The 27,530-nt window shown below is 42.2% G+C and overlaps 1 protein-coding gene across 5 annotated transcripts in view; it reads left to right on the top strand.

Annotated features, from left to right (window-relative positions):
- Nucleotides 1–1,715: 1,715 nt before the first annotated feature.
- The window catches only part of LOC128330828 (sodium channel protein type 3 subunit alpha), a 105,443-nt gene continuing 79,628 nt past the window's right edge, over nucleotides 1,716–27,530 (top strand). For 2 of the 5 annotated variants that reach the window (XM_053264210.1, XM_053264196.1), the window contains exons 1-6: nucleotides 1,717–1,962; nucleotides 19,112–19,317; nucleotides 20,191–20,508; nucleotides 21,124–21,244; nucleotides 22,649–22,736; nucleotides 27,247–27,375. In XM_053264210.1, the coding sequence (XP_053120185.1) occupies nucleotides 20,242–20,508; nucleotides 21,124–21,244; nucleotides 22,649–22,736; nucleotides 27,247–27,375 (605 nt within the window). In that variant the 5' untranslated portion in view covers nucleotides 1,717–1,962; nucleotides 19,112–19,317; nucleotides 20,191–20,241. Of the gene's footprint in view, nucleotides 1,963–19,111; nucleotides 19,318–20,190; nucleotides 20,509–21,123; nucleotides 21,245–22,648; nucleotides 22,737–27,246; nucleotides 27,376–27,530 lie in introns of those variants that run through there. The other 3 variants (XM_053264203.1, XM_053264218.1, XM_053264224.1) reach the window with 3 other exon arrangements.

Raw genomic sequence — 27,530 nt, 5'->3', positions numbered from 1 at the left:
AGAGGAAGTTACCAGGGAGCTATTGGATGTGCTGATTTCTTATTGGCCCTGTCTTGGAGCATGCAGAATGTAACATTATACCCGTCACGTGATGGATGCTCTCCCCATACTTGAAAAAGAACCCTTTACAGTAAGTCTACCAATGTTTATTTTACAGTGACGATTCTCTTTATTGAGCAGGGAGAGAGCAACTGGCCCTGTCCATCCCCAGCACAGCATCCCTCCAGTGGCTGTTGCTGGTGACTATCTTATGTTTCTTTTTTAGATTGTGACCCCTTTGGGGACAGGAAGCCATTTTATTTATTTATTCATTCATTTGTTCTTTCTTTCGTTCATTTATTTAATTTAATTTATATGGAAACCACTTTGGGAACTTTTGCTGAAAAGTTGTATATAAATATTCATCGTATTGGTAAGATGATCCCTCAGAGATTCAAGGCCAAGGCCTTTAGTTCTCTGAAAATTAAACCAGCACTGTTAAAATCATGAACTTCAGAGCTCGTACATGTATTTGTTATGCAGATCTGGCTTTTACATTAAATTTTCCTGTATATGCTGATGGGGGCATGGCATCGTTTTGGCACATCCCAGATGAAATATTCACACGACTCTTTGTGTCTGTCTCCTCCAATGCAACTGAAATCTATTAAACATTCACATATGACTCCATGGGGGTGGTCACTGAAGTTGAGAGGCAGTAATATACTTCAGGCTATCTAAGTAAGTTCCTGGTTGAGGGGAGAAAGCTTTCCAGCTTTCCCTCTTAGGGACCCTGCTAAATGCCAGTTTTAGACTGTAATCCTAAATGTACTTGGAAATCCCACTGCAATCGATGGGGCTTAGAAGCAATGCTATCAGTGGAGAGGGCACTGTGGCGTGACTATTGTAACTGTTCCTTCATAATTCATAAACTGGCATCCAACATAAGAAGAATGACAAGAAGAAAGTAGACAGTGGCTTCTATTTGTCTCTGGTACATTTCTTTCTTTGGTAACAACCTATGAGGGGTCATTGGTAATTGAGTCCAACTGAAAGCAAGTCCAAGGTTATGTCACTGTAGCAAAGTACTGAGCAGGCAAATCATGGTTCCTTGTACCCCGCTTGAAATGCATATTATATTCATTATCTGAGGTTAAGGAACCCATCAGTGTCTGCCTGAATTACTTGTGTCCATAGGTAGCATAAGGCTAAACAGAATATGCAGCAGAGTATCAGTCAATAATAATGAGTGGGCACATGAAATGGAAAGGCAATCCCAAAGTAAATCAGAGGACCATGCCTGGTCAGGCAGCTCTGAAATATATGGCCTACTTTCCTGTTTTCCTATTTACCATTTTTAAAACAGAGGCCATGTCTTTTGCTTTGCAAAAAAAGAAGAAGAAAAAGCATTGTGCTGAGAAGTTTGGCAGGAGCAGTGATTTAAATGATTTCAGTGTAAACATGTATGCCTTTTAGGCATTCTGCAGTATCTCTTGTCATCTTATCTATGCAGTCAATCTGGCTTTGTAGCTCTGTGTGTGTGGGTTTATGTGTGCCCGCACTTACTCCTTCTTTGCCGAGAGGAACACAGCTATGAAGCTGTTGATTCAACACTAAGCTAAGGCTTTAAAAACTGGTAGTTCTCATTTATTTATCCTCTTTACCAGTAGATGGAGCTGCCACGTTAGGTGCTTTCTTTCCTCCCTCATCTTTCTCTCTCCTCCGCCCTCCCCCTCCCATAATGAACTGTTTTCTGATATAGGTTGGGTACCATAGAGTGAGATTCAGAACAGGAAGCGGAGGCAGAAGCAACGAGGATTCTGGAAAGGTCTCGGTGTTTTTCTTTACCACTGAGAATGCAGAAATAATAACGAACATATAAAGCTTTGTGGTCAGAAACCTGGATAATTACATTTTGTGGCGTTTTTACATGGTCCTGTTGGCTGGATGCTGTGCTGAGATTTGTCACTCCCTTTTCATCAGGTAAGCTGGCAAGCCATTTCCTCATGCAGATGATGGATCTTAGCAACCTGACATCTTCACAGAAAACTGTGAAACAGATGTTAGCCTTTGGTTGTGGTAGAGATACATCAAACGAGGAACCGGGATGATATAAAGCCATTTTGAATTGCCCAATTGTAGTGATGTTGTGCTTGTGGGTGCTCCCCCTCCCCCCTTTCTACCTGCTTAAAACCTCATAGTGGCCTAGGACTGTAAATATAGCATTCTTTCTCTCCCCTCCCCCACCTCGTCTCCCTGTGTAGTGGTTCAAATTTTAAAATGAGAATGTATTGACAATAAAGAGAGACAAAGAATGGTTTAGATCTCCAGTGAAGGTCATGTTGCTCCTGAGGGGGAAAATATGAATGTACTGGTGCTTAGCATTAAAAAACAGCAGCTTTAGTATGATGATGAAGCTCTCACATCCAAATGCCCCAGAAAGGAGAGGTATATTGTATTTATCTTTTCCGTATAATGTTCAGCCAGATTGTTTTCAGAAGACGGATACAGTTTCCTATATTTCCAAAGTGTTATAATAACATGCACATAAATATATCACTATTTTTCCATTGTGACATAGGTTTTGTGAGAGAAAGAATATGAGAACCAAAAAACCAGACTTTCGGATAATAAAAGGAGGCCCCATTTCAACCCATAATTTCACACACACACACACCCCATTTTAGGAAAACAAGCCATCCCAAGTATTTTTACTATATCCTTTGTGTTAATCTCAATTAATGTACCTCCTTTGATGGTATTCATGATTTTTTGTTGTAATCAAGTAATTCAGTATTGATTCCAAAAGCATCCTGTTGGATGGGGCCAGGTAGCTGATAATATCCAGTGGATTCTACCTGTGAGTAGTGGGTATTGAATATGTGGGCTTGCTAATTAAATAGAAATGTATATTGCTTTGTTTTCTCTTTAAAGGTAGTAATTTCGGAATGATTATTTTCTTTGGATTCACTCTGGGGAAAATGGTGTGTTAAAATCGGGGGCTATCCTATGTATGAAGGAGTTTTCTGAATGATGGCCTGGATAGTAGGTACCAGAAGAATGAGATTAGTTCCCAAACAAAATAGGGTTGTGTAGATGAATGGAATTTGTGTTTGCATAGCATCTGATACCTTTGGGTAGGATACACAGGTCTTACTTTTGATATTTCCTGATTACTGTAAATAATCCAATGTTTTATATATATATACACACACACATTTCTAAAGTTATGTGCACTTACCCTTGAGCACATTTTGGTTGACATGGATCACCATGTCTCATGAAAGAATGAGAAACAGCCTGGAGAATGTCAGTTTATCCTGGTAAATCTGCCTTCTAGGCCTGCTTATGTTATGAAGTTGATGCCGCTTGTGGTGCTTCATTTATTCTTATTATTTTCTTTTTTAATTCAATTTTATACCACCTCTCATAAGACACCCCAAGGCGGTTTACAAAAAATACAATAAAACTCCATAAAAATCATATTTAAAACCTTAAAATCAGTTAAACAATAAAAACCATAAAACACACACACAAATATCTTGTACATTATCTTAATGTACAAAGGTTATGGCTTCAGTTTTCCATCTGCTTATTTGATCTCTTCAGTTCAGTTGTGCCATTACTCTGGAATATAGGCATGGAAGACTGTGGCCTACATGTCTGTATTGATTTCTTGTTTCTTGCTTTTCTTGCTTTCATTCTACTAAATGTCTTGGCTTCTATTTTAGCCAAGGGCAAGAGGGAGATAATGTGTCATAAGCAACATGGATCAGCATTGGGAGTCCATCACTAATTAGTTATGTCTGTTCTCTGTCAGATTCTTATCCTGAGTGAGGATTATTACTCCTTGGATAATTAGTGTAGTTAAGGCTTATCTAGATGATCAGCTCAAGGCATGGCCGTACCATATTTATCCTTCTCAGGATAGATCTGTAAGTCCTGATTTAAAAGTAGTAGCCCTTGGTGGTATTCAGCCCACATGCAATGGATGGCAGCAAAGTCTAGCTTTGCTGTGGGGGGATACTAAGTGTGTGTGCGTGCTATGGACCATAAGAGAGGGAGAGCTCAGCCTGATAAGAGACTCTCATAGCAGCAGTTTTCTCAAGGCAAAGAATGAACACACACAACCACTTAACAAATTGCAATTCACCATGGTGTGCATGTAACTGTGTGATAAGCCTCGAGTCCACAACATCCTGTTAACTGGAGGGTTTTACTATACATCCACATAGAAACTGGAGAAGCAAGGCAGTACTGTAGTAAATTCTCCTCATTATTTTGCAGGATGTTACAGACAAAAAAAGACAAAACAACTTTAATCTCAAGTAAACTCTTTAATATCTCAAAACGGTACATTTTGAGAGCATCTGGTAGGTGAATAGACTAGTAGTTTTGCATGTTATTCAACATAGTGAAAACAGCTACTTGTTTTCAGCATTTATCATATAAATAAGTGAAAACAAGCCATATTATAGCTTGCACACTATAAGAACATAAGAACAGCCCCACTGGATCAGGCCCATCTAGTCCAGCATCCTGTTTCACACAGTGGCCCACCAGATGCCGCTGGAAGCCGACAGGCAGGAGTTGAGGGCATGCCCTCTCTCCTGCTGTTACTCCCCTGCAACTGGTATTCAGAGGCATCCTGCCTTTGAGGCTGGAGGTGGCCTATAGTCCTCCAACTAGTAGCAGTTGATAGACCTCTCCTCTATGAAGTTATCCAAACCCCTCTTAAAGCCATCCAGGTTGTTGGCTATCACCACATCTTGTGGCAGAGAATTCCACAAGAATTCCACAAGTTGAAATGCGTTGTGTTAAAAAGTACCTCCATTTGTTGATCCTAAATTTTCTGGCAATCAATTTCATGGGATGACCCCTGGTTCCAGTGTTATGTGAGAGTATGTAATGCCACTAATTAAAGCCTTTTCTGTTTTATACAGTAAGTTAACTGGAAGCTGGTTTTTGGAAACCTTGTCCCTCACTAGAAGTTGCTCTCAAGTGCCCACCATTTGCTGAGAATGTTGTGGAAGTGTGACTTAGAGATGGGTGTCCTTGAACAATAAGTAGGATTTGTTCTTATTTCTCCTGCATTTTGGACATTATGTTCAGTTTGGACTACTACTCGTTAGTTTCCATCTAGACACTAATTGGAAACAGAGCAGTTGCTCAGCTCTGTATGCCCACATTCAGTTTTGATTCTTTGCTCCCAAACCTCCTCAGCTTAGTTTATTAGTTTATTGTTAGTGTATTAGTTTATTGTTTATTAGACAGGCTGGCGTTGCAGAGCTCCCCTAAGTATTTAAGGAGATCTATCCTCATTTGCTGAACTCCCTGCAAAAAGCATGTTTTTCTCCCCACAAAAGTATCTTTCTCCCTCCCCCAAATTTAAGTTCCTCGACCTTTCCTGCTGTCTGCACTCCTGAGGCATGTAAATCAGCCTTAGATTAAGGTGGCAGTTAATGGAACCTTATGATACCCTAAAACAAGGAAAAATCAGGAGGTCCACAAACTTTTGCTGATCTTACATTTGTGTTCACTGTGTACCTTGCCTCTTCCTCAATGGTGGGCGGGGGGGGGGCAGGGCAGGGTTTTGATTGTGTTGTAACTGTGAGAGCTTCTGCCCTCTACTGTACCCTTAAGCTGGATAGAGCGGCCAGGGCCAACTCCCTTACCTGTTGTGCTGGGCTTCAGAGAGCAAGGAGATATCTTCCTGTTTCTAAACTTCTCCAGGGCACAGCAGGAGACCAGGGAGATTCCCCCACACTTTCCCTAAGCTCAAAGGAGTGGTGGGAAATCTTGCCAGAACAAAAAATGTGCTCCTCAGTTGCAAGCTGGTGAGTACATTCGTGGACCCATTGGAAGCTAGTGCTATATTCCCTTATGCAGTTCCTAGAGAAAGGGGCATTTTTTGATGCTTCCTCTCAAGTGAACGTTTGCAGGAGCCCCAAGAGTCTTTTGCCTTCCCCTCACATTTAGCTTATCAGTGATATCTCTTCTGTGCACAGTACCAAAGTGGATCGAAAAGCAGACTCACAGACATGTGGTATGTTAATATCAAATAATTAGAGGCCTAGAGCCAATGTTTTGGCTGATAAACGTCTCCTGCCTCTTGTGGCATCCCACAAGAGAGGCTTGCAGTCTGATCCCGTGCAGGTTTACTCAGGAGTCTCATTCAGTTCAATGAACCTTACTTCCATGTAACTGCATAGCTGTTGCATAGGTAAATGTGACCTTAGTTGCTCCACCCCTCCCTTCCAGTCCAGTCTTCGGTGGTGCAGCGATCTTTGAAAAGAAGTTGTTTTCTCCACCAGCAGCGGCTCTTAAGGTAGCTAATGTCAGAGCAAGCAACAAGTAGCTTATTCACAAATTTGGCTTCGACTGCTGAGGACCAAAGGAAGGGGATACTGCAGCAGCTTCACTTCCTTTTCTCTCCAAGAGAGAACATAAGGTAGGTGAAGGTCATGATCCTATGCACAGTTGTAGGTAAGCCCCTTTGCATTGAAAGGAATGGTTCTGAAGAAACATGAACTGGATTGGGCCATAACAACATCCCTTGTCTGTCTCTCTCATGCAGTGCCCATCTCTGGCTACCTTCCCACCCCCACCCCCTGCCTGACACACATGCTGTTCATGGCATGGCTTCATTGCCACTAACACAATGTAGTATAAGGTCTTTGAAAAGTGTAATGGTCTGTGCTTTAGATTTCTCAAACTTGCTTTTTCTAGTTGTGTGGCTTATTTTATATCTGCATCTATTGGTTGTCTGACATTCTCCTCTAGTTTAACACGTCTCATGTGGTTGATAAGCTTACAGACTAGGACCAGCTGTGGAAATGTAACTTATTTTATGACCTTTTCTTCCTGGAATATGGATGGAAATGCTTGTAATGTTTAAATAAATATATTCTAGATCACAAGCATAATTTTGAAGTATGACAAAATATGACACATCTTGAGGTTGATCCTTAACATTGCAGAAGGTTTGTACGTGTATCTTTAAATGTTACACATATTTGGGATCTGGAGAGACTTTACTTGTTAGGATTACACATTAGAACATCTTTTTTCTTGTCCACATGTTGCAGATAAAAAAGTTTATTATGGAAAGGGTGGTCACATTTTCCCTTGTGTGGGCTACTTATGGTTTTTACAACTGCATGATAGGTAAACGTTAAATGGGTAAGGTTTTCCTCTTTATTGTATCTCCACTCCAAAAAGCCTGTTCCTTTCAGATTTCTGCTTGTCACATAGCTGTGAAAGGTGGCAGGAAAAGGTAGAAATCTTAACTGGGAAGGAAGCAGTCTTGAAAAGGTATTTGCACATAGAAGCTACTTGAAAGCACGCTACTGCAGCACGAGTTCTTGTTGCTACTATCACCAAAAATCCTATTGTGGTAATATTGGGATGTGGAGTTTGCGTTTTATATTTGGGAGTGGACTTTTTGTCCTGTGCACTGTGAGAGTGAGAAAAGGGAACTGCTGTTTCTGTGTACATTTGACCGATACTCCTAGTTAAATCTTGTGTGAGGTCAGCATTCTTGAATTGTAGGGAAAGAGATATGCGACATCCAGGTATTCCAGAGTGGATGAAATTTCATGGGTGTTTGTTCAGATTTATGGCAGAGCTTACCCCTTCTTAACTGGGCAAAGAGCTTATCCCTGCTAAATGGGCAAAGAGGCACCTTTTAAAAGTGTTTCTGTTTATATTCAGCAGGGAATGAGCAGCTGGATCTATTCAACCCCAACACCACTTCCTCCAGTGAGTTTCTTTTTCATCTGTGAGCCCTTTGGGGACAGGGAACCAGCTCTTTTTATTATTCTTTTGCTTTGCCAGCCTTTTGTTGAAAAGTGGTATATAAATAGTAATAGTGGTAGTAATCGTGGTAAACTTGCCATGAACCTATCAAATAATACTTTGAGCCTCTTCTCATGATTGGGAGAAAGGGCTCAATGGGGGCAAGGGGAGGAAGCCTTGAAATGCTTACCTCCCCTGCAGACAATCTCTCTGCCGTTGCTGGGCAGCCGACTGCCAGCTGCTCCTGGCAATGTGGAGGCTTGGGGGGCTGGAGGCCCCCAGAACTCCCACTTGTGCAGTGCATTATGGGGCACCTACTTACGCAGGCCGGGAGGCTACTCGTGCTGCACAGGTGGTGCACAGAGCTGCGTGGCACCAACACACGATCAGTTAGCCAGGGATAAGAGCGGGCTTGTGCCCTTAACCCTGGTTAACAGCCAGGGCTCCCTACGGGGTTTGCCGCCACCAGGAGCTGCGCGGCTCCCAACAGTTCCCATGTGCAGCAAAGACCGGACTTGGCTGCCTAAGCCCAGTCTTGGCTGCATGTATGAACAGCCTCTTTATATATGCCAGAGAGCAACATTTGTTGGCTTAAGGTGGGAAGAAGAGCATGAGACAAAGTACTTGTAGGGGCAAGAGATGACCAAAGACCAAGCTAATGTCACCATTCTATTTCTTCTGTTCCCTTGGGTCTTACTAACAAGTAACAAATCTTTCCATTGCCTTTATCAGTATGAATCAAGAGCACTTTGTTGAAACCTTGGGCTGATGTCATAAAGAAATTGGTTTATACTGATGGATGGTCGGCCCTTGTACTTCTGAAACAAGAGTCCCCTGCTCATGGTAGAACAGACTTAATGGGAACATATGAGCTACCATTGTAGCTCAATGGAAGAGCACATGCTTTGCATACAGACTGTCCCATTTTCAGTCTCTGTCATCTCCAAGTAGGCTTGGAAAAACTCCTGTCTGACATTCTGGAGAGCTGCTGTCAGTCAGCATGGACAGTACTGAGCGAGACGAAACAATGGTCTGACTTGGTATGAGACAGTTTCATATGTTTGATTTATCTAATGTCAGCATAGAGGTGGGAACCTTCTTAGATTGTGTGTCCCTGCATAGGTCCAGTCTGATCCACAAATCATTTGTGTGAGGAGTATTTAGAATTATTGCATTGGTGGAGAGAGCCAAGGTGACTGCACTCACTGTGTTTTATAAGGAAGCACCATCATTCATTCTAGAGACTCAAAATACATTGTGCTAAGAGTTGTATCCAGTCTCTTGCTGGAGGAAAAGCTGCTGGGATTAGTGACTCTTGGTTGTAGCAGTTGCCCTCTAGGGACCATTAGTAGCTGATGCAAATTATACATGCCTTGAAGCTCACCCAGCTTAAAATGAAGCACTACCCTCGTGCATAGTCAGTCCAGAATCAAGAGAACAATGTGAATATGACTTAAATCAGCTCTGGCAGGCACCAAGGCCTAGTTAACATTGACTGTTCTTGTTTAATTCTTGCCTCCCATGAGAAATGCAGTTTCCTTTATGTTTGCAGCTGTTGGCCTCCCATGAGAAATGCAATTTATTTTCTGTCTGCGGCCACACTATTAGTAAGGATATCTGTGATAGTAGGGCCGTCTATAATATTTATTACAGTTTAGGAGTTACAGATAATTGCCATGTCCTGATTGCAAACCAGAGCCCACAGATGGAGAGGGGCAGGCCCATTAGCCAGCAGATTGGAATGGACTGGAACAACTGGACCTGGGCTGCTCCCAAACGGGCAACCTGGTTCCACAAGTGCTGGAGCAGAACTGAGCGCTTCTATTACCTGCTGGCCTGGCTATGAAGCCCAGTCTTCACACCCTCTGGATGGATGAAGGTGTTTAAAAGGACAGTTTTCTTGCACCCTGTCACTGCTCAGTTGTGACTAGCTGGCTGCATTGTCATCCTCACCTGGTGGGGGATGTGGATGAGCTGGGCCTTGCGGGCAAGAGCAGTGGCTCCAATCCGGAAGGTGCTGCCGTCCCAGAATGTTCTGGCTCAGGAACATCCATCCTGGGGGCTTTGAGGAACGTGGTCTGGAGTACAGTCATCCCTCTAGTTTTTTTCATCACTGTGCGGAATGAGTCTTGTTCTGGGCTGCAGTATCAAGGCAGTGGGTGCTTACATGCATTCAGAGTGGGACCTTCCTGATTCAGCCTGAGCAGATTCTAAAATTAACTGAGCGGACATCCAAAAACTTGTGAACAGGGAACACTGCTGGAGTAGTGTTGCGGTTTGTACCTCACTTCTCTGTGACTTGTGCTGCCCTGCTCCAGGGCTCTCCAGGGCTCTCCAGAACTTGAGGGCATCCCCCCTTCAGAATCTATTCCTTGGTTACTGCTTGAAAGCCATGACAGTAATGCTCATGTTTGGCCAAACTGGCACACAGTTTTCAAACTTCTTCACTCAAAAAAGTGATTGGTAGAGTATGTTTCTCAGACTATGGGAAACACCTATATCGGGCAGCAGCGATATAGGAAGATGCTGAAAGGCATCATCTCCTACTGAGTGGGAGGAGGCATTGGTAAACCTCTCCTGTATTCTACCAAAGACAACCACAGGGCTCTGTGGTTGCCAGAAGTCGACTTTACCTTTAGAGTGAGTTGTGTTTCTGTTTATCTTATTTATACCCCACCCTTCTCCTCTGTGGATCTCAGAGAGGTATAGGTATGGTATCCCCATTTAAACCTCACAATTACCTATGAGAGATCAGGTTGGCAGCCATATTAACTGGCCAGGTACTATATGGTTTTGGATTGCTGCTGTGCAACTTTTTTGGTTCATCTAAAACAGGTCTGCTCAACTTAGGTCCCCCAGCTGTTTTTGAACTACAACTCCCATAACCCCCAGACACAGTGGCCAATAGCCAAGGATTATGGGAATTGTAGGCCAACATCTGCAGGAGGGCTGAAGTTGAGCAGCCGTGGTCTAAAAGTTATGGTCATCTAAAGAAAATGAATGCACCCTTAGTAGTCCTTAATGCAATCCCTTGATAGGGATTTTTCATTAAGGAGCCTTTCTTTTTTGGCATGGATTGAATGTTGAGGTGGTGAAGCATTTGCCTTAGCACTCTGCCAGGGCCTAAATGCCGGTTTTAATCCACCATTGTAGTACTACACTTATTTAGGGTGGGGTGTTTGCTAAGAGGATAGAGATTATTGTTTCCATTAAATGTTAAAATGAATCTGCATTTCTTGGCAACAGACAAGGTCTTTTTTTTTAAATAGCAGTAAATCTTATCCAGAAACATGGGGAAATAGAAGGAGAACCAAGAAATGAGAATCATAGCACCTATTTAGACATTATTAGAGAATTGTATCTTATAGAAATATGAGTAAACCATGCTTCTCTTATAATATCTCAAGTGGGATTCAAGGATCTCACTGGCACATGTTGTTTTATTATTCTGGTTATTGTTGTTACTTTGTTGCTAACCGCTGTGATATGTAAACTCTTTTGATGAACTGTGGTATAAGAATATTGTATAACAAATGTGATTTAATACCCACATTGGCTTATAGTGTGCCCTTGGAAAAAAGTGCATTATGAATCTAATGCTGCGATTCTGTGCACACGTACCTGGGAGTAAGCTCTATTGTACATAGTGGGACTTAATTCCAAGGAAAAAAATTGATAGGATTGTGCTGCACAGCAGTGTGTAAAGATATTCAAACTGACCTTTCATAATTGCTTGTATCAGATGTGGTTATGGACTTAAGCTGGTGTTTTCTATTAATTTCAATACCAGTTTTCTTGCCCCACTCCTGCAATTCTCATTCTAGTGATTTCATTTCTGCACTGCAGAAACTGATCACATGTACTACTGCTTGCTGCTTCTTTTTAGTTGACGGGGGTGCGGGGGGAGACACTATAATAAAAGTCACTATAAAAAGAACTGCATTGCTTACTGTTTGAGTGATTGTGGGAGTTTGAACTGGTGCAATTATTTTCATTTTTATAATCTGTGTATTGGCTGTTTAAACAAGTATGCCTAGCTTGCCTTAGAAAGGCAAGTCACCCAGTTGATGAAACACTGAGTTCCAAATCTTAGCTGCATGTGCAACATCAAAAGTTTTGTTTTGTACGAATTTCTTTATTCCCCATTTCCCAATAGCCAAAATATAACTATGGGTTGTTGGATCACAAGGAAGGTGCTCTAGGCCCCTAAGTCCTCCCATTATTAATTAGGAAGATGTCATATAGGATAATTATGAATCACAACACCTGCAAAAAGTAAATTGGGAACATATGATATCATAATTAGATGTCCAATGCCAGACAGGCCGCATCTATTTTGTGATTATTTCCAAAAATAAAAGGGATCATTTCTTGTCTGTTGTCTGCTTAGAGGCTCTAATAACATCCAACTGACCCATAATGAAACCAGAATAACTTCTTCTGGTCAGATGCATAAATAAAAATCCCCTTTTCTCTGATATATTGGATTACAGTGAGGCATCAAGGTAGTAGACTTGCCCTTGCTAACTATGTGTGTCCTAAAGATATAAATCTAAGTCATTGCCTAACTTAGACTGCAAGGCAGTTACTACTATTTTTTCTGTGGTAAAGCCATGTAGCTTACGCAGTGAATTTCACCAGAACATTCACTGTTATTGATGAGCAAAGAGATTTCAAAATAGCCGGACACCAAGCAGCAGGAACAAACTGAATCAAGGTTCATATCTGTATTTTTGATTAAAAGTATAGAAGATCCCCCCTCTATGATTATATATATATATATGAATATGATTTGGTCTTTCACTCTGATCAGGGTGGTGTTCCATGGGTGGGGAATCCTGTGATTTCCCCATTGTCATGGACGGACCACTATCTGGTTAAGGTCAGACAGACAATCGCTTCCGACCTTCATAGGGGCGAGGGACCTATTAGAATGGTCTGCCTGATAAGGTTATTGGATCCAATAGGATTTCAAGAGGCCTTGGAGGGATTTAGTGTTGGCTCTGCTTGTGATCCTGTTGATGCCCTGGTGGAGAATTGGAACAGCAAACTCACCGGGGCAGTAGACATGATTGCTCCTAAGCGTCCTCTCCGACCTGCTTCAAAATTGGCCCCTTGGTATATGGAAGAACTACGGGGGCTGAAGCACCAAGGTAGATGACTGGAGCGCAAGTGGAGAAAGACTCGGCTTGAATCCGACAGATTGCAGCATAGAGCTCATTTCAAGACCTATGCTCAGGCGATAAGTGCGGCAAAGAAGCGATTCTTTTCTGCCTGTATTGCATCTGCAAGTTCATGCCCGGTGGAGTTGTTCAGGGTTGTGAGAGGGCTAGTGAGTGCCCCTCCTCCCTTGAATCAGAATCTGGAACCATCGATTACCCGCTGTGATGTGTTTAATGAATTCTTTGTGGGGGAAATCTCTCGTATTCGGGCCGACTTGGACTCCATCTCTACAGTTACCTCAGTGTCTGATGTGGAAGTGTCCAGCGACTCCTCTTGTGTGATTAGGTTGGATCAGTTCCAGTTTGTGACTTCTGAGGATGTGGACAAGCTGATTGGAATGGTGCGGCCTACCACCTGTTCTCTTGATCCTTGTCCGACATGGCTTATATTATCTGGCAGGGGGGTTGTTGTAGAAGGCCTGGTAGAGATTATAAATGCATTATAAATGGGAAGGTAGGATGCCTCCTTGTCTTAAGGAGGCAATTATTAGACCGCTTCTGAAGAAGCCTACCCTGGATCCCTCGGACTTGGACAACTACAGGCCTGTCTCCAACCTTCCGTGGCTGGGCAAGGTAATTGAGAGGGTGGTGGCCTCACAGCTCCAGACAGTCTTGGATGAAACTGATTATCTTGACCCATTTCATACTGGCTTTTGGACTGGCTATGGGGTGGAGACTGCTTTGGTCGGACTGATGGATGATCTCCAATTGGCAATTGACAGAGGAAGTGTGACTCTGTTGGTCCTCTTGAATCTCTCGGCGGCTTTCAATACTACCGACCATAGTATCCTTATGGAGCGTCTGAGGGGGTTGGGAGTTGGAGGCACGGCTTTGCGGTGGTTCCCCTCCTACCTCTCGGGCAGGTTCCAGATGGTGTCCCTTGGAGACTGCTGTTCTTCAAAATCTGAACTTTTGTATGGTGTGCCCCAGGGCTCCATATTGTCTCAGATGTTGTTTAATATCTACATGAAACCGCTGGGAGAGATCATCAGGAGATTTGGTGCAGGGTGTTACCAGTATGCTGATGACACTCAAATCTATTTCTCTATGTCAGCATCATCGGGAGAGGGCATAACCTCCCTAAATGCCTGCCTGGAGTCGGTGATGGGCTGGATAAGGGATAACAAGCTGAGACTGAATCCAGATAAGACAGAGGTACTCATTGTCCGGAGTTGGAACTCAAGAGATGACTTTGATCTGCCTGTTCTGGATGGGGTCACACTTCCCCAGAAGGAACAGGTACGCAGTCTAGGGGTGCTTCTGGATCCGAGCCTCTCCCTGGTGTCCCAGGTTGAGGCGGTGGCCAGAAGTGCCTTCTATCGGCTTCGGCTGATACGCCAGCTGCGTCCGTTTCTTGAGGTGAATGACCTCAAAACATTGGTACATCTGCTGGTAACCTCCAGATTGGATTACTGTAATGTGCTCCATGTGAGGCTACCCTTGTACGTAGTCCAGGAACTACAGCTGGTCCAGAATGCGGCAGCCAGGCTGGTCTCTGAGTCATTTTGGAGAGACCATATAACTCCTGTATTGAAGGAGCTACACTGGCTGCCGATATGTTTCCTGGCAAAATACAAGGTGCTGGTTATAACCTATAAAGCCCTAAACAGTTTGGGCCCCGAGTATTTAAGGGAACGCCTTCTTCTGCATGAACCCCAGCACCCACTGAGATCTGCTGGAGAGGTCCATCTGCAGCTGCCACCAGCTCGTCTGGTGGCCACTCAGGGACGGGCCTTCTCTGCTGCTGCCCCGAGGATTTGGAATGCGCTCCCTAGTGAAATAAGAGCCTCCCCATCTCTGACAGCTTTTAAAAAGTCTTTAAAAACACATTTCTTCACCCAGGCTTTTAATTAATGTTTTAATGGTTTTAATGCTGTTTTAAAGTATTGTTTTGAAGTTTTCAAATTGTTGTAATGTGTTTATTCCCCCCCCCTTTTTGTTTTAACAAATGTTTTACTTTGTTTTTATTCTGTTGTAAACCATCCAGAGACATAATTTTTGGGCGGTATAAAAATGTTTTAATAAATAATAAATAAATAAATAAATACATACATACATATATATTTCCTATATATATTGAAGTGCATTATGGGAGTTCTGGAGGGGCAGGACAACGTGTCCCAGCACCTCGACCCTCTGAGCTACCGAGTTACTAAATTTTCCCTCCTCATGATACAATGATATTTCCCTATTGTGTCACTACAGGGGGATATGAGGGTTGCTACTACCAACATTATTTTGGAAAGGGCTCCCAGAGCTTACTACCAAAACATACAGCAACAAAAAAGATCCACTATCAGGGGCATTGCTGAGTGCTCAAAAGATCCAAGCCCCAGGATTTGATATTTAAACTTAATCATACCCTCCAAGGATAATTACATCTGACTCCTCCCCAGAGGAAGGGGCTCTGGGGCTCTGAACTATTCAGTAGGGGCCCAAGCCTCACGGGCTCTCCCCTAATGGCGCTCCTGTGTACTTCTGTTGAATTTATATCACACCAGAGTTGTTACCCAGATATTGGAGGCGGAGCCAGATGAACAGCTAGTATCCTTAATACTCTTATCAACCACTAGAACCCTTTTGAAAATGTCAGTCTGGATCATATATTTGTATGTATTACAATATTCAGATATCTCACTGCTCTACACGATTTCCTGAGCATTATTTAAAAAAACAGGGGTAGTATAGATATTAAGTGAAAACCCTTTCATGTCAGGAATCTATATATATATATATATATATAATTCTATATATCTATAGATATATAGAATTATATCTATCTATCATTAATTTATATTTTTAATTATATAATTATATATAATCTATTTATTATTTCTCTGTGTAAACCGCCCTGAGCCATTTTTGGAAGGGCGGTATAGAAATCTAATAAATAAATAAATAAATAAATAAATAAATCTCCTGGGTGTGCCTTGGAATGTGCATCCCAGCACCCAGCTGATTGGCTGGGTGGCGGAGGTACCTGATTGGCTGAGGTGCACCCAGGAGGATTGGTTGCCGGTGGGTCTGGCCTCGGAGGCCAATCAGCAGCGATGGGCCCAGCCGCGGAGGCCAGAGGGTGGGACCGACCGGAGGCCAGGCACCCGTTGGAGACTGGGGCAGCAGGGAAATGGGCGGCAGGACTTCCCTGTTCGCCGCCCGGGAGGAGGAATGGTGGCGGCAGGGTCCTTTTCGGCCAGCCACTGCCCAGTAAGGAGGGCCTGTGGCAGCGGTGAGGTCTGGCAAAAATGGCTGCCCTCCTCAGAATAGCTGCCATTCTGCTCAGTGCGAATGGAGGGAGAGAGGGCAAGAGAGAGTGGGGCAGGAGGGAGGAGGGGGAGGGCTAGAGAGAGTGGGGCAGGAGTGGGGAAGGAGTGTGTGAGAGAGAGTGGAGTAGGAGGGAGGGGGAGGGGGCAGGAGGGAGGGGGAGAGGGGGAAGAGAGTGGGGCAGGGGGGGGGAGGGGCAAGAGAGAGTGGGGCAGGGGGAGGGGGCAAGAAAGTAGGGCAGGAGGGAGAGAGGGGGAGGGAGAGTGGGGCAGAAGGGAGGGGGGTACAGCCAGCCCCAAAAAGCGCACAGATGCTCTGTGCGGGTCAGCTAGTTGTTTAAGAATTCTATAAGGCCCCATTTGAGGCCTTATAGAACTCTTTAACAAACCATTTATAAATGTAAGAGTTTGGGTTACTTCCCCCACCCTGCAATTCCTTTTCGATGAATTATATTTAAAAACAACCAAATACAATGATAGCTACTTCATTACCACAATTTAAGCCAAGATATTTGTGTGTGTGTGATAAAGCTTAACAGGGTTCTATTACATTATACTGGTATACAATAAAATACATTGTCCATCTCCCAGTGATACTATGTGGGAGTCGTTCCAAGGGATAACTCTTCAATATAAACTGATGCACTGAATTGTGTTAAAGGGTTTGAGGAGAAAAAGCATTATGATTCTTTGGATGTGTGGGGAAAAGAGAATAGCATACTTCTTTTTCATTCTCCGAGGTTGTTCACATGAGCAGCCCTACCTAGATTAAGGAAGCATTGAGAGATTCCTGGAGGCCAGGAAAATTAGTTCCAGCCTCCAAAGTTCCGTGCTGTTCTGTGCAGCATGGATCGTGGTGGTGCACCATTGGGAGCAGCAATGATAATTTGGAGGGAAGGTAGGTCCATCCCTGCCTTCCTGCCCTCTTGCCCGCCCTGTCGGTTGTGAATATAGCTTTTCTGGCTGTTGAAGACCCAGTTTTTGTTAACATTTTAACAGGTACTTGTTACAGCCTCATGCTATATACCCTTCAAAACAGTAGCATTTGAAATTCAAGCACACTCTTTAGTCTACTTTACAAAAAAGGCAAATGAGGTAAAACTTATGAGATAGAGGGGTGTGTGTGTGTGTGTGTGTGTTTCTCCCTTTAATAGGTTTTGTGCTTATAGTCAGATACAAACCAAATTTACACCACATGGAAGGGTGGTGTAGGTCTAAGTAAGAGGCACCATGTTCAAAGAAGCGGAAAGTAGGCTCCATTAGTTCTACTTAGAACTAACTGTTTTCTCCTAAGGGCTCCCTGGAATCACTTTGCAGGAAACCACTACCGGCTCAGCTTCCTGATATACATTTTTTCAGTGTGCATGAGATGGAAAAATAAAGAAGTAAAGTAAACATGTAGCCTTTTCAACCATTCAATTTTAGCAGATGCACAACCCAGTTTGTAAGATGTTTCTCTCATATTTGTGATGTGTTGAGGCTCTTTTTTCGGTTCCTTGGCCTTCTCAGTAAGGAAGTGGTGTATGACTTAACAGGTGCCCATATAAACAGCGGTGTAGGGAGGGCCAGTGTTCGGGCTGCCCTTGACTCCCCCCACAACCCAGAGGCACCTCCCCTGGTTCCTCTTCTGTGCCATCGGGGCCACTGTGTTTGCCATGGTGGGCACCTGATGGTGGCCCCCAGGTGCCTCTTCTCTCCCCACTGTGCATGGGGCACTCCTTTTCTCCCCACCATGTATGATGGTGGCGGTGGTGGTGGCTGAGCAGAGGGAGCAGGGTAGCCTGCCTCAGGCTGCTTCATCAGAGAGGCTGCTGCCACCGTATGTGTGGTGGGGAGAAAAGGGACACCCTCTGTGCAGTGGGGAGAAAAGGGGTACTGCTGCCGGGCTCTCATCATAGCGAGTGCAGCGGCCTCAATGGCAGCTGTGCACAGGTTCTTGGAACCCGTGTGCACAATTACAGCTCCACCCCTGCATATAAACCATACAAGCAAAGAGAGGTGGGCTTGTGAAAGAGCTGCATATCAGATTGGCCTCTACAGATTTCTGTTCTATCATCAGAATTCCTGGCTCAATTCTTGCAATTGCAGATAGACAACAAAACCCATTATATATGACTGGTAAGCTGCATTCAGCTTGGTGGGTCACACATTTTGCAGTACTGAGCTGCCACCACAAGACTGATGAGAAAGAAAAGCTGATTACACCTGTTAGTCCCCTGCTAACTGAGCAAAGAGGCACCTTTTTAAAGTCGCGATTCTCTTTATTTAGCAGGGGGAGAGCAACTGGCCATATTTATCCCCAGCACAGCATCCCTCCAGTGGCTGTTGTTGATGTTTATCTTATGTTTCTATTTTTGTTTTTAGACTGTGAGCTCTTTGCCTTGGGAACGTTTGTTTGAAAAGCGGTATATAAATATTTGATGTATTTGTATATACCTACAAGGTTTGGGAAGTTTCTTTTCACAGAAAAATTATATTGAGGTTTCATGCCACAGCAAAATATACATCAAAAGCCACTGACCTTATATTGGATGTTTGTAAATATGAAAATGGTAGAATCTGTGAACTGCGTTTCTACAAAATGGTAGAATTTGTGAGCCCATAAGCTGCAACTGTCCCTGTTTAGAGGCTTTAGTAAACTGGGTATTACAAACCTTATGAGCACTTTCAGAAATCTGTGGCAGCAAGACATGTGATACCATACTGTATGTGAAATCAACTTTAAAAAAATAAAATAACCAAAGTTCTTCAGACTGAATTCAGGGAAACATACAGTGATGTGACCAGAAACTAGAAGCCATACAAATTACCTTCTCTCTCTCTCTCTCCCACCCCCTCCTTCTTTTTCAGTACCTTGTTCACATGTGTCATAATGGCCAGAGTCTGCTGACAGGAAAAACATTCTGTACCAGTGCTAAAAATGGGATGCTTTGAATTCATTTTATCTCTTGAGAAGATTTTGTAACCCGCAGCTGTATTTCCACCCAAAGAAGTATACCTGTGGGTCCAGTGTCTCTATTTATTTCAAGATCCGACATTGCCCAGACAATATAAAGGTAAGAAACAATTTCCTTCTCAGCTGTTCAATTATGTTTTATTTCTGTCTTGGGGTGTGTGCTTCAGCTTCCCATTCCCACATCCATAAAAGCAATTTGGACGTTTGTCCTCTTCCCTCTGTATTTGGAGAATCATATCTTGAATCCTCCTATCCTCAGACCTGCTCTGAACTCCTCGCGTACTCCTCTTGCTTCCTGTTGGATCCCCTTCCTGTTAACCAGCACTTCCTTCCCTGTCTTTCAGACTCTTCGTCTTCCCTACCCTCACTACAGATTTAGGCCTTCTATCTTCCCTCCTTATTTTGACCTTGCTAAGCACTGAAAGCACTTGTAACAAAGTGTTCTGAGAAAGGAAAACCCCCCTTCTGCTGCTGTATCAAAAGCCAGAAATCAAGTGGCAGTGACAGGCCTGTCCCGGCAAAACACAAATACGACTCCAGTTGTGACCATTCAGAATAGAAGCAGGATTGTCACGGTCTGAGCATTACCTCCTAGAATAATGAGCTGTAAGATTTTGCTGTCTTTTCACAATGGCAAAGCCAGTGATATAACTTCTTGGTTTCTAATATACTTGGGTCGGATTTTTTCAAAACATTCTCTGAAATAGGAGTTTGAATTTTGCCATTGACCCAATAGGAACTAGTATCCGCTCCCCCTGATTTATAAGCAGTTTCTCAGGCATCCTTTTCTCTCTGTTTGGTAGGAACTGAAGTCTAGGAAAAGCCAATTGCCTTAAGCAAAAGAGCACAATCTCTCTGTATTTTAATACTATATTTAGACTTTGTTTTAGGCTTTGAAAAGTAAGCAATGATGAATACATTAGCGTTGAATGTTTTCCTAATTTGTTTGCATTATCTTATTCTTTTTCTGCAGGTCATTCTTATGCAATAGGCTAAAAGTAATTTAAATGTGCAGGATGAAAAAATGGCACAGGCATTGCTGGTACCACCAGGACCTGACAGCTTCCGCTATTTTACTAGAGAATCTCTTGCAGCTATTGAAAAACGTTGTGCAGGGGAGAAAACTAAAAAGCCCAAACAAGATCATACAGATGAGGATGATGAAAATGGCCCAAAGCCAAATAGCGACTTGGAAGCAGGAAAAACACTTCCATTTATATATGGAGACATTCCTCCAGGAATGGTGTCCGAACCTTTGGAGGACTTGGACCCATATTACAGCAATAAAAAAGTAAGTGTTGATTAAGACTGGATAGATTTTACCTGGCTCAGTTAGCATTTGCACATTTCTACCATTAAGAACATCCCTGATATCTTCTTACTGTTTACTGATTTTAGTAATTGTCTCACTGTTTAATCTTGATATGAACGGTTTCATATAAGGGACTATGCTTGGAATCGGGCGTAACAAGGTTGGATTGTGCCAAGAGACGGGATTTAAAAATGCGCCCCCCACAAAGTCCAGGGCCTCCTCACACCCAAGGCCCCCAAGGATTTAAGTCTGATATTTCAAAATAAGTATGCTGCCTGGAAATACATGTCACTGAATATACACATGCACACTTCACAAATATACATTGAATACTATATATTTGATATACATTGAATACTATATATTTGTGCTACTTTTAATGCCTAGAACACACTAGAAACACTAATTATTAAAATGGGCCCCTCGCTGCAGATTAGCAAAGGAGACTTTCAACCATGCAGTGTGAGCCTCTGTATGTTTTCTCAGAATTCTGAACAAATTCAGTAAAGTTTGATTCCAACAACAAACTGAGGGTATAAATATTTGCATGTAATACATGATGAATTTTTCATTGTACTTTCTTTTGTTTTCCAGACCTTCATAGTATTGAATAGAGGGAAGGCAATTTTCCGATTCAGTGCCACATCTGCCTTGTACATTTTAACTCCTTTCAATCCGCTCAGAAAAATTGCTATTAAAATTTTGGTACATTCATATCCTTTGAAGTAGCTGATTTTAAAATGTTTGAGGTGAAATTTGAAATGTTTTTCAATGTTCTCTTGAAAAATTACTGCCATTTTTACAAAGGAATTTAAAAATATGGCCCTTGTTGGTAGTCTGAAGTATATGCATGTTTAGTGCAGGATAGACAAACCTTGGTTTTCCAGCTGTTGCTGAACTACAACTTTCATCATCCTCAGCCTCAATAAATTGTAGTTCAGCAACTACCCCTGGTTTCGAGCATCAATCTCAGTTAAGAAGCACCCATGACATAAAGTATTATGAGCAGTTATTCTGGTCAACAGTTCTTACTGAAGGGCTATTTACATGTTACGTTCAATGTGCATTGAAGGGCTTGCACACCGAGCAATGAGACACTGTTGCAATAAGAGAGCAGCCTAATAGTGGTGACTCAGAGGCGGGCCTCTGAGTCTCGCCTCTTCTGCCTGCCTAATGCTGGAGACTCAGAGGCAGGGCTTCTTTGTAGCTGCTCCTGGGCTGTGAAATGCACTCCCAGCAGAAATCCGTAATTTGAATTCATTATTGGTTTTCAGGAGAGCCCTTAAAACCTATCTGTTTGGCCTGGCCTTCCAGGGTTTTCAAACTGTGTTAAGTGTTTTAATTGTTAATTGGCTTTATGTTGTTTTTATAGTTTTTGTTTTTAACTGTTAATTGATTTTAATTGATTTTATTTTAATGTAAATCACCCTGAACCATTTTTTGGAAGGGCGATATAGAAATCAAATAAATAAATAAATAAATAAATAAATAAAATAAAATAATAGAACGTCCCAACTAACTACACTGGTACAGTGGAGAAGTTTTTGACACCCTTCTTTTCTCCAGGAAGCCCTTTGTGCCACCTGAAAATATGTCCCTGAGGGTTGTGTATGTTGAAGTAACTATGTATAGATTTAGAATATATGAAGATATTATGTTTACTTGATGTTTTTTTTTAAATAACTCACTTATGCCACAATTTTAGGATGGGTTCACATGATCAGGATGCAAATAGAGCTGTTCTTAGTTGCATGCAAGTCTGTATGTATAATCTCTTGATTAAGATAGCCATGATGAACTGGCAGGAACTTCTGCAATTTCTGCATAATTAAAGTAGACTCTTGCCTACAAAAGCTCATGCTTGTAATAAATCAGCCTTTAAAGGTGCCACAGTTCTTATCTTTTTTTGGCTGCAACAGAATAACATGGCTATTCTTCTGGAATTTTATATTTGGTTACTGTGTTAGAACTCAAAAGGTTTATCTATGCAGGTGCTTACATTACAAGTGATAGTTTATATGGGCACTTTTATTAAGTTTGTTCTAGAATACAATTAGGAATGTAACTAACTAAATCGTATCTGATTTAATGGCCGACATTCCTTGACTACACTTTACATTATTCAGCATGCTTATTATGTGCACTATTTTAACCAACTGTGTGTTTATGACCATGAGTAATCCTCCAGAATGGACAAAGAATGTAGAGTAAGTCAATGCCTTTTAAAATTTGTAATCCATGTTGATATTTCAGTTGTGTATTTTGATCTGCCGTGCCAGAAGGATTATTCATATTATGGTATGGTTTTAAGGTTTTCTATCTCTTTTTACCAAAGCTCCAGAGATCATCAAAAATGAAAACATGATATTGTATGTTTTGATTTGATTACTTACATTTATATCTGGCCTTCCTACCAAATAAGTGTACATAGAGTTGTTCTCATGCAACTCTGGATCTGGTCAATGCCTAGATATGAGACTGCCTGGAAACCCTATTTATATCACCTTGAATTCCATGGAAGAAAAGCGGAATATAAATAATAATACATTACTTAGTGCTACAAGTGTGAAAAGGGCACATAGGCCCTCAGGGTTGAACATCTAAGTTGCTCATTCCCTTGTCAGAGGAATGTTATGTTTAATGTTCAGGGGATAAGACAAAGGATGCTTAGGTTAAAAAATAAATAATAGAGATGTGTAAGCAGTAATGGAGGTGCAGTTAAGATGAGGCTACTATGGTTAATGTCAGACTTATCTGAAATAGATAGTCGAAGACATGGATATAGGAGAAGGTAAAACTGTTAAAGGAATCTTGTCCAGAAATTTAGTGAGAATGGATATAGAGATTGATTTTGTGACGTGTGAGAAGTTGCTTATTTATATGTGATTTTTCTACAAGGAGATACATTCATTGTAATCATATAAGAAAATATATACAAGCAACACACCAGGGGTGTGCACAAAACACATTTTGTGTTCTGATCCAAGCTCAGAGTGCAATAAGTGGAACAAATGCATTCCAACCTGTTCCAAGCACCATTTTGGATTCCAATACGATGCTCTTCTGGGCTCTGTACATGCGCAGCAGCCATTTGCATGGTGGTACTGACCAAACAGCTGCCATGTGTGTGCAGAGGCCAGAAGAGTGCCATTTTGGATTCCAAAATGGCACTTGGAACAGGTAGGAACGTTCTGAACTAAAAACAGTCCCCTCTTTTAGGGCGAACACAGAACTGCTGAGCACAGAATTTCTGTTGAGCACAGAACACTCAAAACAGCCCATTTTGAGGCAGAACATTTGACTGTGAAACATTCTGCACATCCCTAGACACACGTCTATTTTGCTGCAAGCATAAATGTTGGAAAGCTGATTTGACACCTTCCTCATTTTGTAGGAACACCTCAGCAACTACATTATAAAAGACATTCTATAGCATGCTTTTGACTGCTGCTATTGACTTCAATGGATGATAAATGGCTCTTGAATAGGAGCCCAATGCAATATGTTAGCTGTTCAGCCAGATCATTAAATGATCAAAAGAGGTGCTTTTTTTTTTTTTTTGGTGACTCAGGTGCATTTAATGCCTGAACTTTTTTGGATGCTATTCAGACTAATTAAGCACGGATGCAGTGATTGCACAGCATATGCTATAGGGATTTTTTATAACCTCCCATTCCTTCTGAAGCCTACTGTGTCCCCTTACAATATGTCCCTGAGGGATACGCAGCCTTCAGGGACATATTTTTGGGAGTCACTGTGGGCTTCAGAAGGAAGGGGAGATTGGTGCAAATCAGCCCGCTCCTGTAGAATGTGCTGCACACTTGCTGTACTACTGCTTTGTTAGTCCAGATGCTTATATTTTATTTATATTTTGATTCATTCACCATCTTTCATAAAAATGCAACCCAAGGTGGTTTACAAAAGTTAAAATAAAAAAGTTGGCCACTACTTCTATCTATTATTAATGCATATTATAGAGCATACAATTAATTCATAATAGAATGAACTGGATCGAGATCCGTCGACAGCCATAAGAGTGGGTTCTGCGCCTGCGCAGGAAACCCCGCGGTAGCCATCCCTCCGTCTGCTACTCTACAGGAGGAAGTCAAAGAACTGTTGGAGAAAGGGACAATTGCCCCAGTGTGGTGGGCGGACAGGCGGGATAGGTTCTATTCCCGCTATTTTCAGATTCGGAAGCGGGATGGGGGCATCCGCCCCATCATGGACCTTCGCCTCTTGAACAAATTTATCCATGTCAAAAAGTTCAGAATGATGGTGCTGCAACAAATTCTACCACTCCTTCAGGGGGAGAAGTGGCTGGCAACTCTTAAGTATGCATGTTTTACAATATTCCGTCAGTGTTCAAAGTGGTTTATAAAGCAATGTACAATACAAAAAACAGTAGGAAATATCTTCACAATATCAAATGGCTGAAAAACTGAGACAGCCGCAGCACAGAACTTCAAGCAAAAACTTGATTAAAAGGGAACGTCTTCTGAAAAGAAAACAAGGAAGTAGCCGAACTAAACTCTATTAAGAATAGGTCCCATAGCTTTGGAGCAGCTACTGTAAAAGTGATACTTGGAGCTGTCATACATATGTATTATATTTGTAACATTTCTATCTCACCCTTTTCATACATAGTTGCCCCCACATTGTATCCAGGCCCTAAGATAAATAGTACCCTAGGTGAAGAGTGCCTTTGGCACCCACCTTGGTTAATTTATATCAGTTTCCAAGTTACGTTGTTCATACAAAACCTAGTATCAGGTAGCGCGATGTGTCCTCTCATCAGTGCTACGCAGAGAGGTGGGATTTCTTAAAATGGAGACTAAGATTTGAAAATGCACATTTGTGTATTGCTTTAAACTTCACTTTTCCTCAGCTGGCCTAGCTTCACTGATATTAATTGATAATTTTAAGTCGAGTTAGAAAAAAGCACTGAAGCTTAAGCTGCCCTATATTGGGTTTTCAAGCGAGGTTTTATTGTCAATGGGCTATGAAAAAGCCAGGAGAATATTGGTGCAATATTTGATAGATTTAGATCTCCAAGAGGATATAGCCAGCTTAGGAACATAGGCAGTTGCCATATACTGAGTCAGACCCTTGGTCCATCTAACTCAGTATTGTCTACACAGCCTTGCAGTGGCTTCTCCAAGGTTCAAGGCAGGAATCTCTCTCAGCCCTATCTTGGAGAAGCCAGGGAGGGAACTTGGGCCTTCTGCTCTTCCCAGAGCAGTGGCTCCATCCCTTAAGGGGAATATCTTGCAGTGCTCACACATCAAGTCTCCCATTCATATGCACCAGGGTGGACCCTGCTTAGCTAAGGGGACAAGTCATGCTTGCTACCACCAGACCAGCTCTCCTCTCACCCAAGATGTGTATTTCTTAGCAGTGGCTCTCCACAGCTGAGACCTGCAAGTTATCTATATTCTATCACGGTTTCCAAGCAATGAAGAGACTTGACATTCATTAGATTTAATATTTTACCTACAGCTGTTCTTGAAGGCAAATTCAAGAAGGTTCCTTATGGGGCCAGGGTTTGCCCATGTGGAGCTGGGGTTGTTGAATCTTCTTCTCATGTTTTATTGTACTGTCCATATTATAGAGATGCTCATGCTCGTTTAATTTTACCATTGCTGTAAAATATCCAGGGCACTTGGATGCTTTCTATTTGCAAATTTTATTGTCGGATAATGATGATGCCATTTATTTAAATGTTACAAAATATTGTTTTGCTGTCTGCAAGCTATGACCTGAGTTAGCTGGAATATCATTATTTTAAGCTTCCTTAAAGTCTTAGATGATTTGTTTGACATCTACTGCTGTTTATATTGTCTGGTCATTGACTGTATTTTTAAAGAAACTAAACAAAACCTAGTAGTGCAATAGCCCTACTTTCCCAGGCTTTTCTAGCACTGTCCATGAAAAGAGCCTAAAGCTACCTCTCAGTAATTTGCTGATTTGCTGCCGGTGCTCTTCTGCTCCAGTTCTGGGATCCCACTGGAGTCACAGACCTTCTTCAGCTACTTCTTCAGTCTTCTTCCCTCTTTTAGCAATAGCAATAGCAATAGCACTTACATTTATATACCGCTCTATAGCCGGAGCTCTCTAAGCGGTTTACAATGATTTAGCATATTTACCCATATTTACCCAGCTCACTGTAGCAAACTATGAGCCATCAAGTTTAGCTCAGCACCTTGTTCAGGCACGCGCCCTGGGCAACCACCTAGCTCGCTCCCCTCTAAATCTGGCCCTGATTCTGTCCTCACTGCAACCTGGTGAGATAGGAACATAAGAAGCCACCTTATAGGAATTAGACTATACATCCATCTAGCTCAGTATTGCCTACAAAGACAGGCAGTGGTTTCTTCAAGATTGTAGGCAGGAACCTTTCCCAACCTGGAGATGCCTGGGATTGGATTTGGGACTTTCTGCATGCAATGTAGATGCTCTTCCACTGAGCTACTGCCCAATCCCTTCAAAAGTTAAGAGACAGTGACTGGTCCAAGGTCATCCAGTGAGCTACGTGCTGAGTAGAGATTTAAGCCCAAGGTGCTGCAAGCTTAGGGCAGCATTTTAACCATTGTAACATGAGACTATTTAACATTTCAAAAGATATGCTTGTTATATATTGAGCCTTCCACATACAGTGGAAGAACTATGCTGAGCGTCCAAGCAGTAGGGGTGCTAATGTTCTTGTTTGCATGCTTCTAGATACACATTCACTGGAATTTATACCTTTGAATCGCTTATAAAAATTCTTGCAAGGGGCTTCTGTTTAGAAGGTTTCACTTTTCTTCGAGACCCATGGAACTGGCTTGACTTCAGTGTCATTTTGATGGCGTAAGTGGTTAAATGCTTTTGTTTTGTTAATATAAGGACATAAAATTAGTGTCAGTGTATACCATATCAGCAGGCATGCATTAATTATCAGAAATTTTTCAGTATTGTGTCATAATCTGTTTTATCATGTTGAGTTTGTTTTTTTTGTAAGTATG

Source organism: Hemicordylus capensis, chromosome 1, assembly GCF_027244095.1.
Source record: "Hemicordylus capensis ecotype Gifberg chromosome 1, rHemCap1.1.pri, whole genome shotgun sequence".
Classification (NCBI taxonomy): domain Eukaryota; kingdom Metazoa; phylum Chordata; class Lepidosauria; order Squamata; family Cordylidae; genus Hemicordylus; species Hemicordylus capensis.
This window is presented reverse-complemented; position numbering and strand designations above follow the sequence as displayed.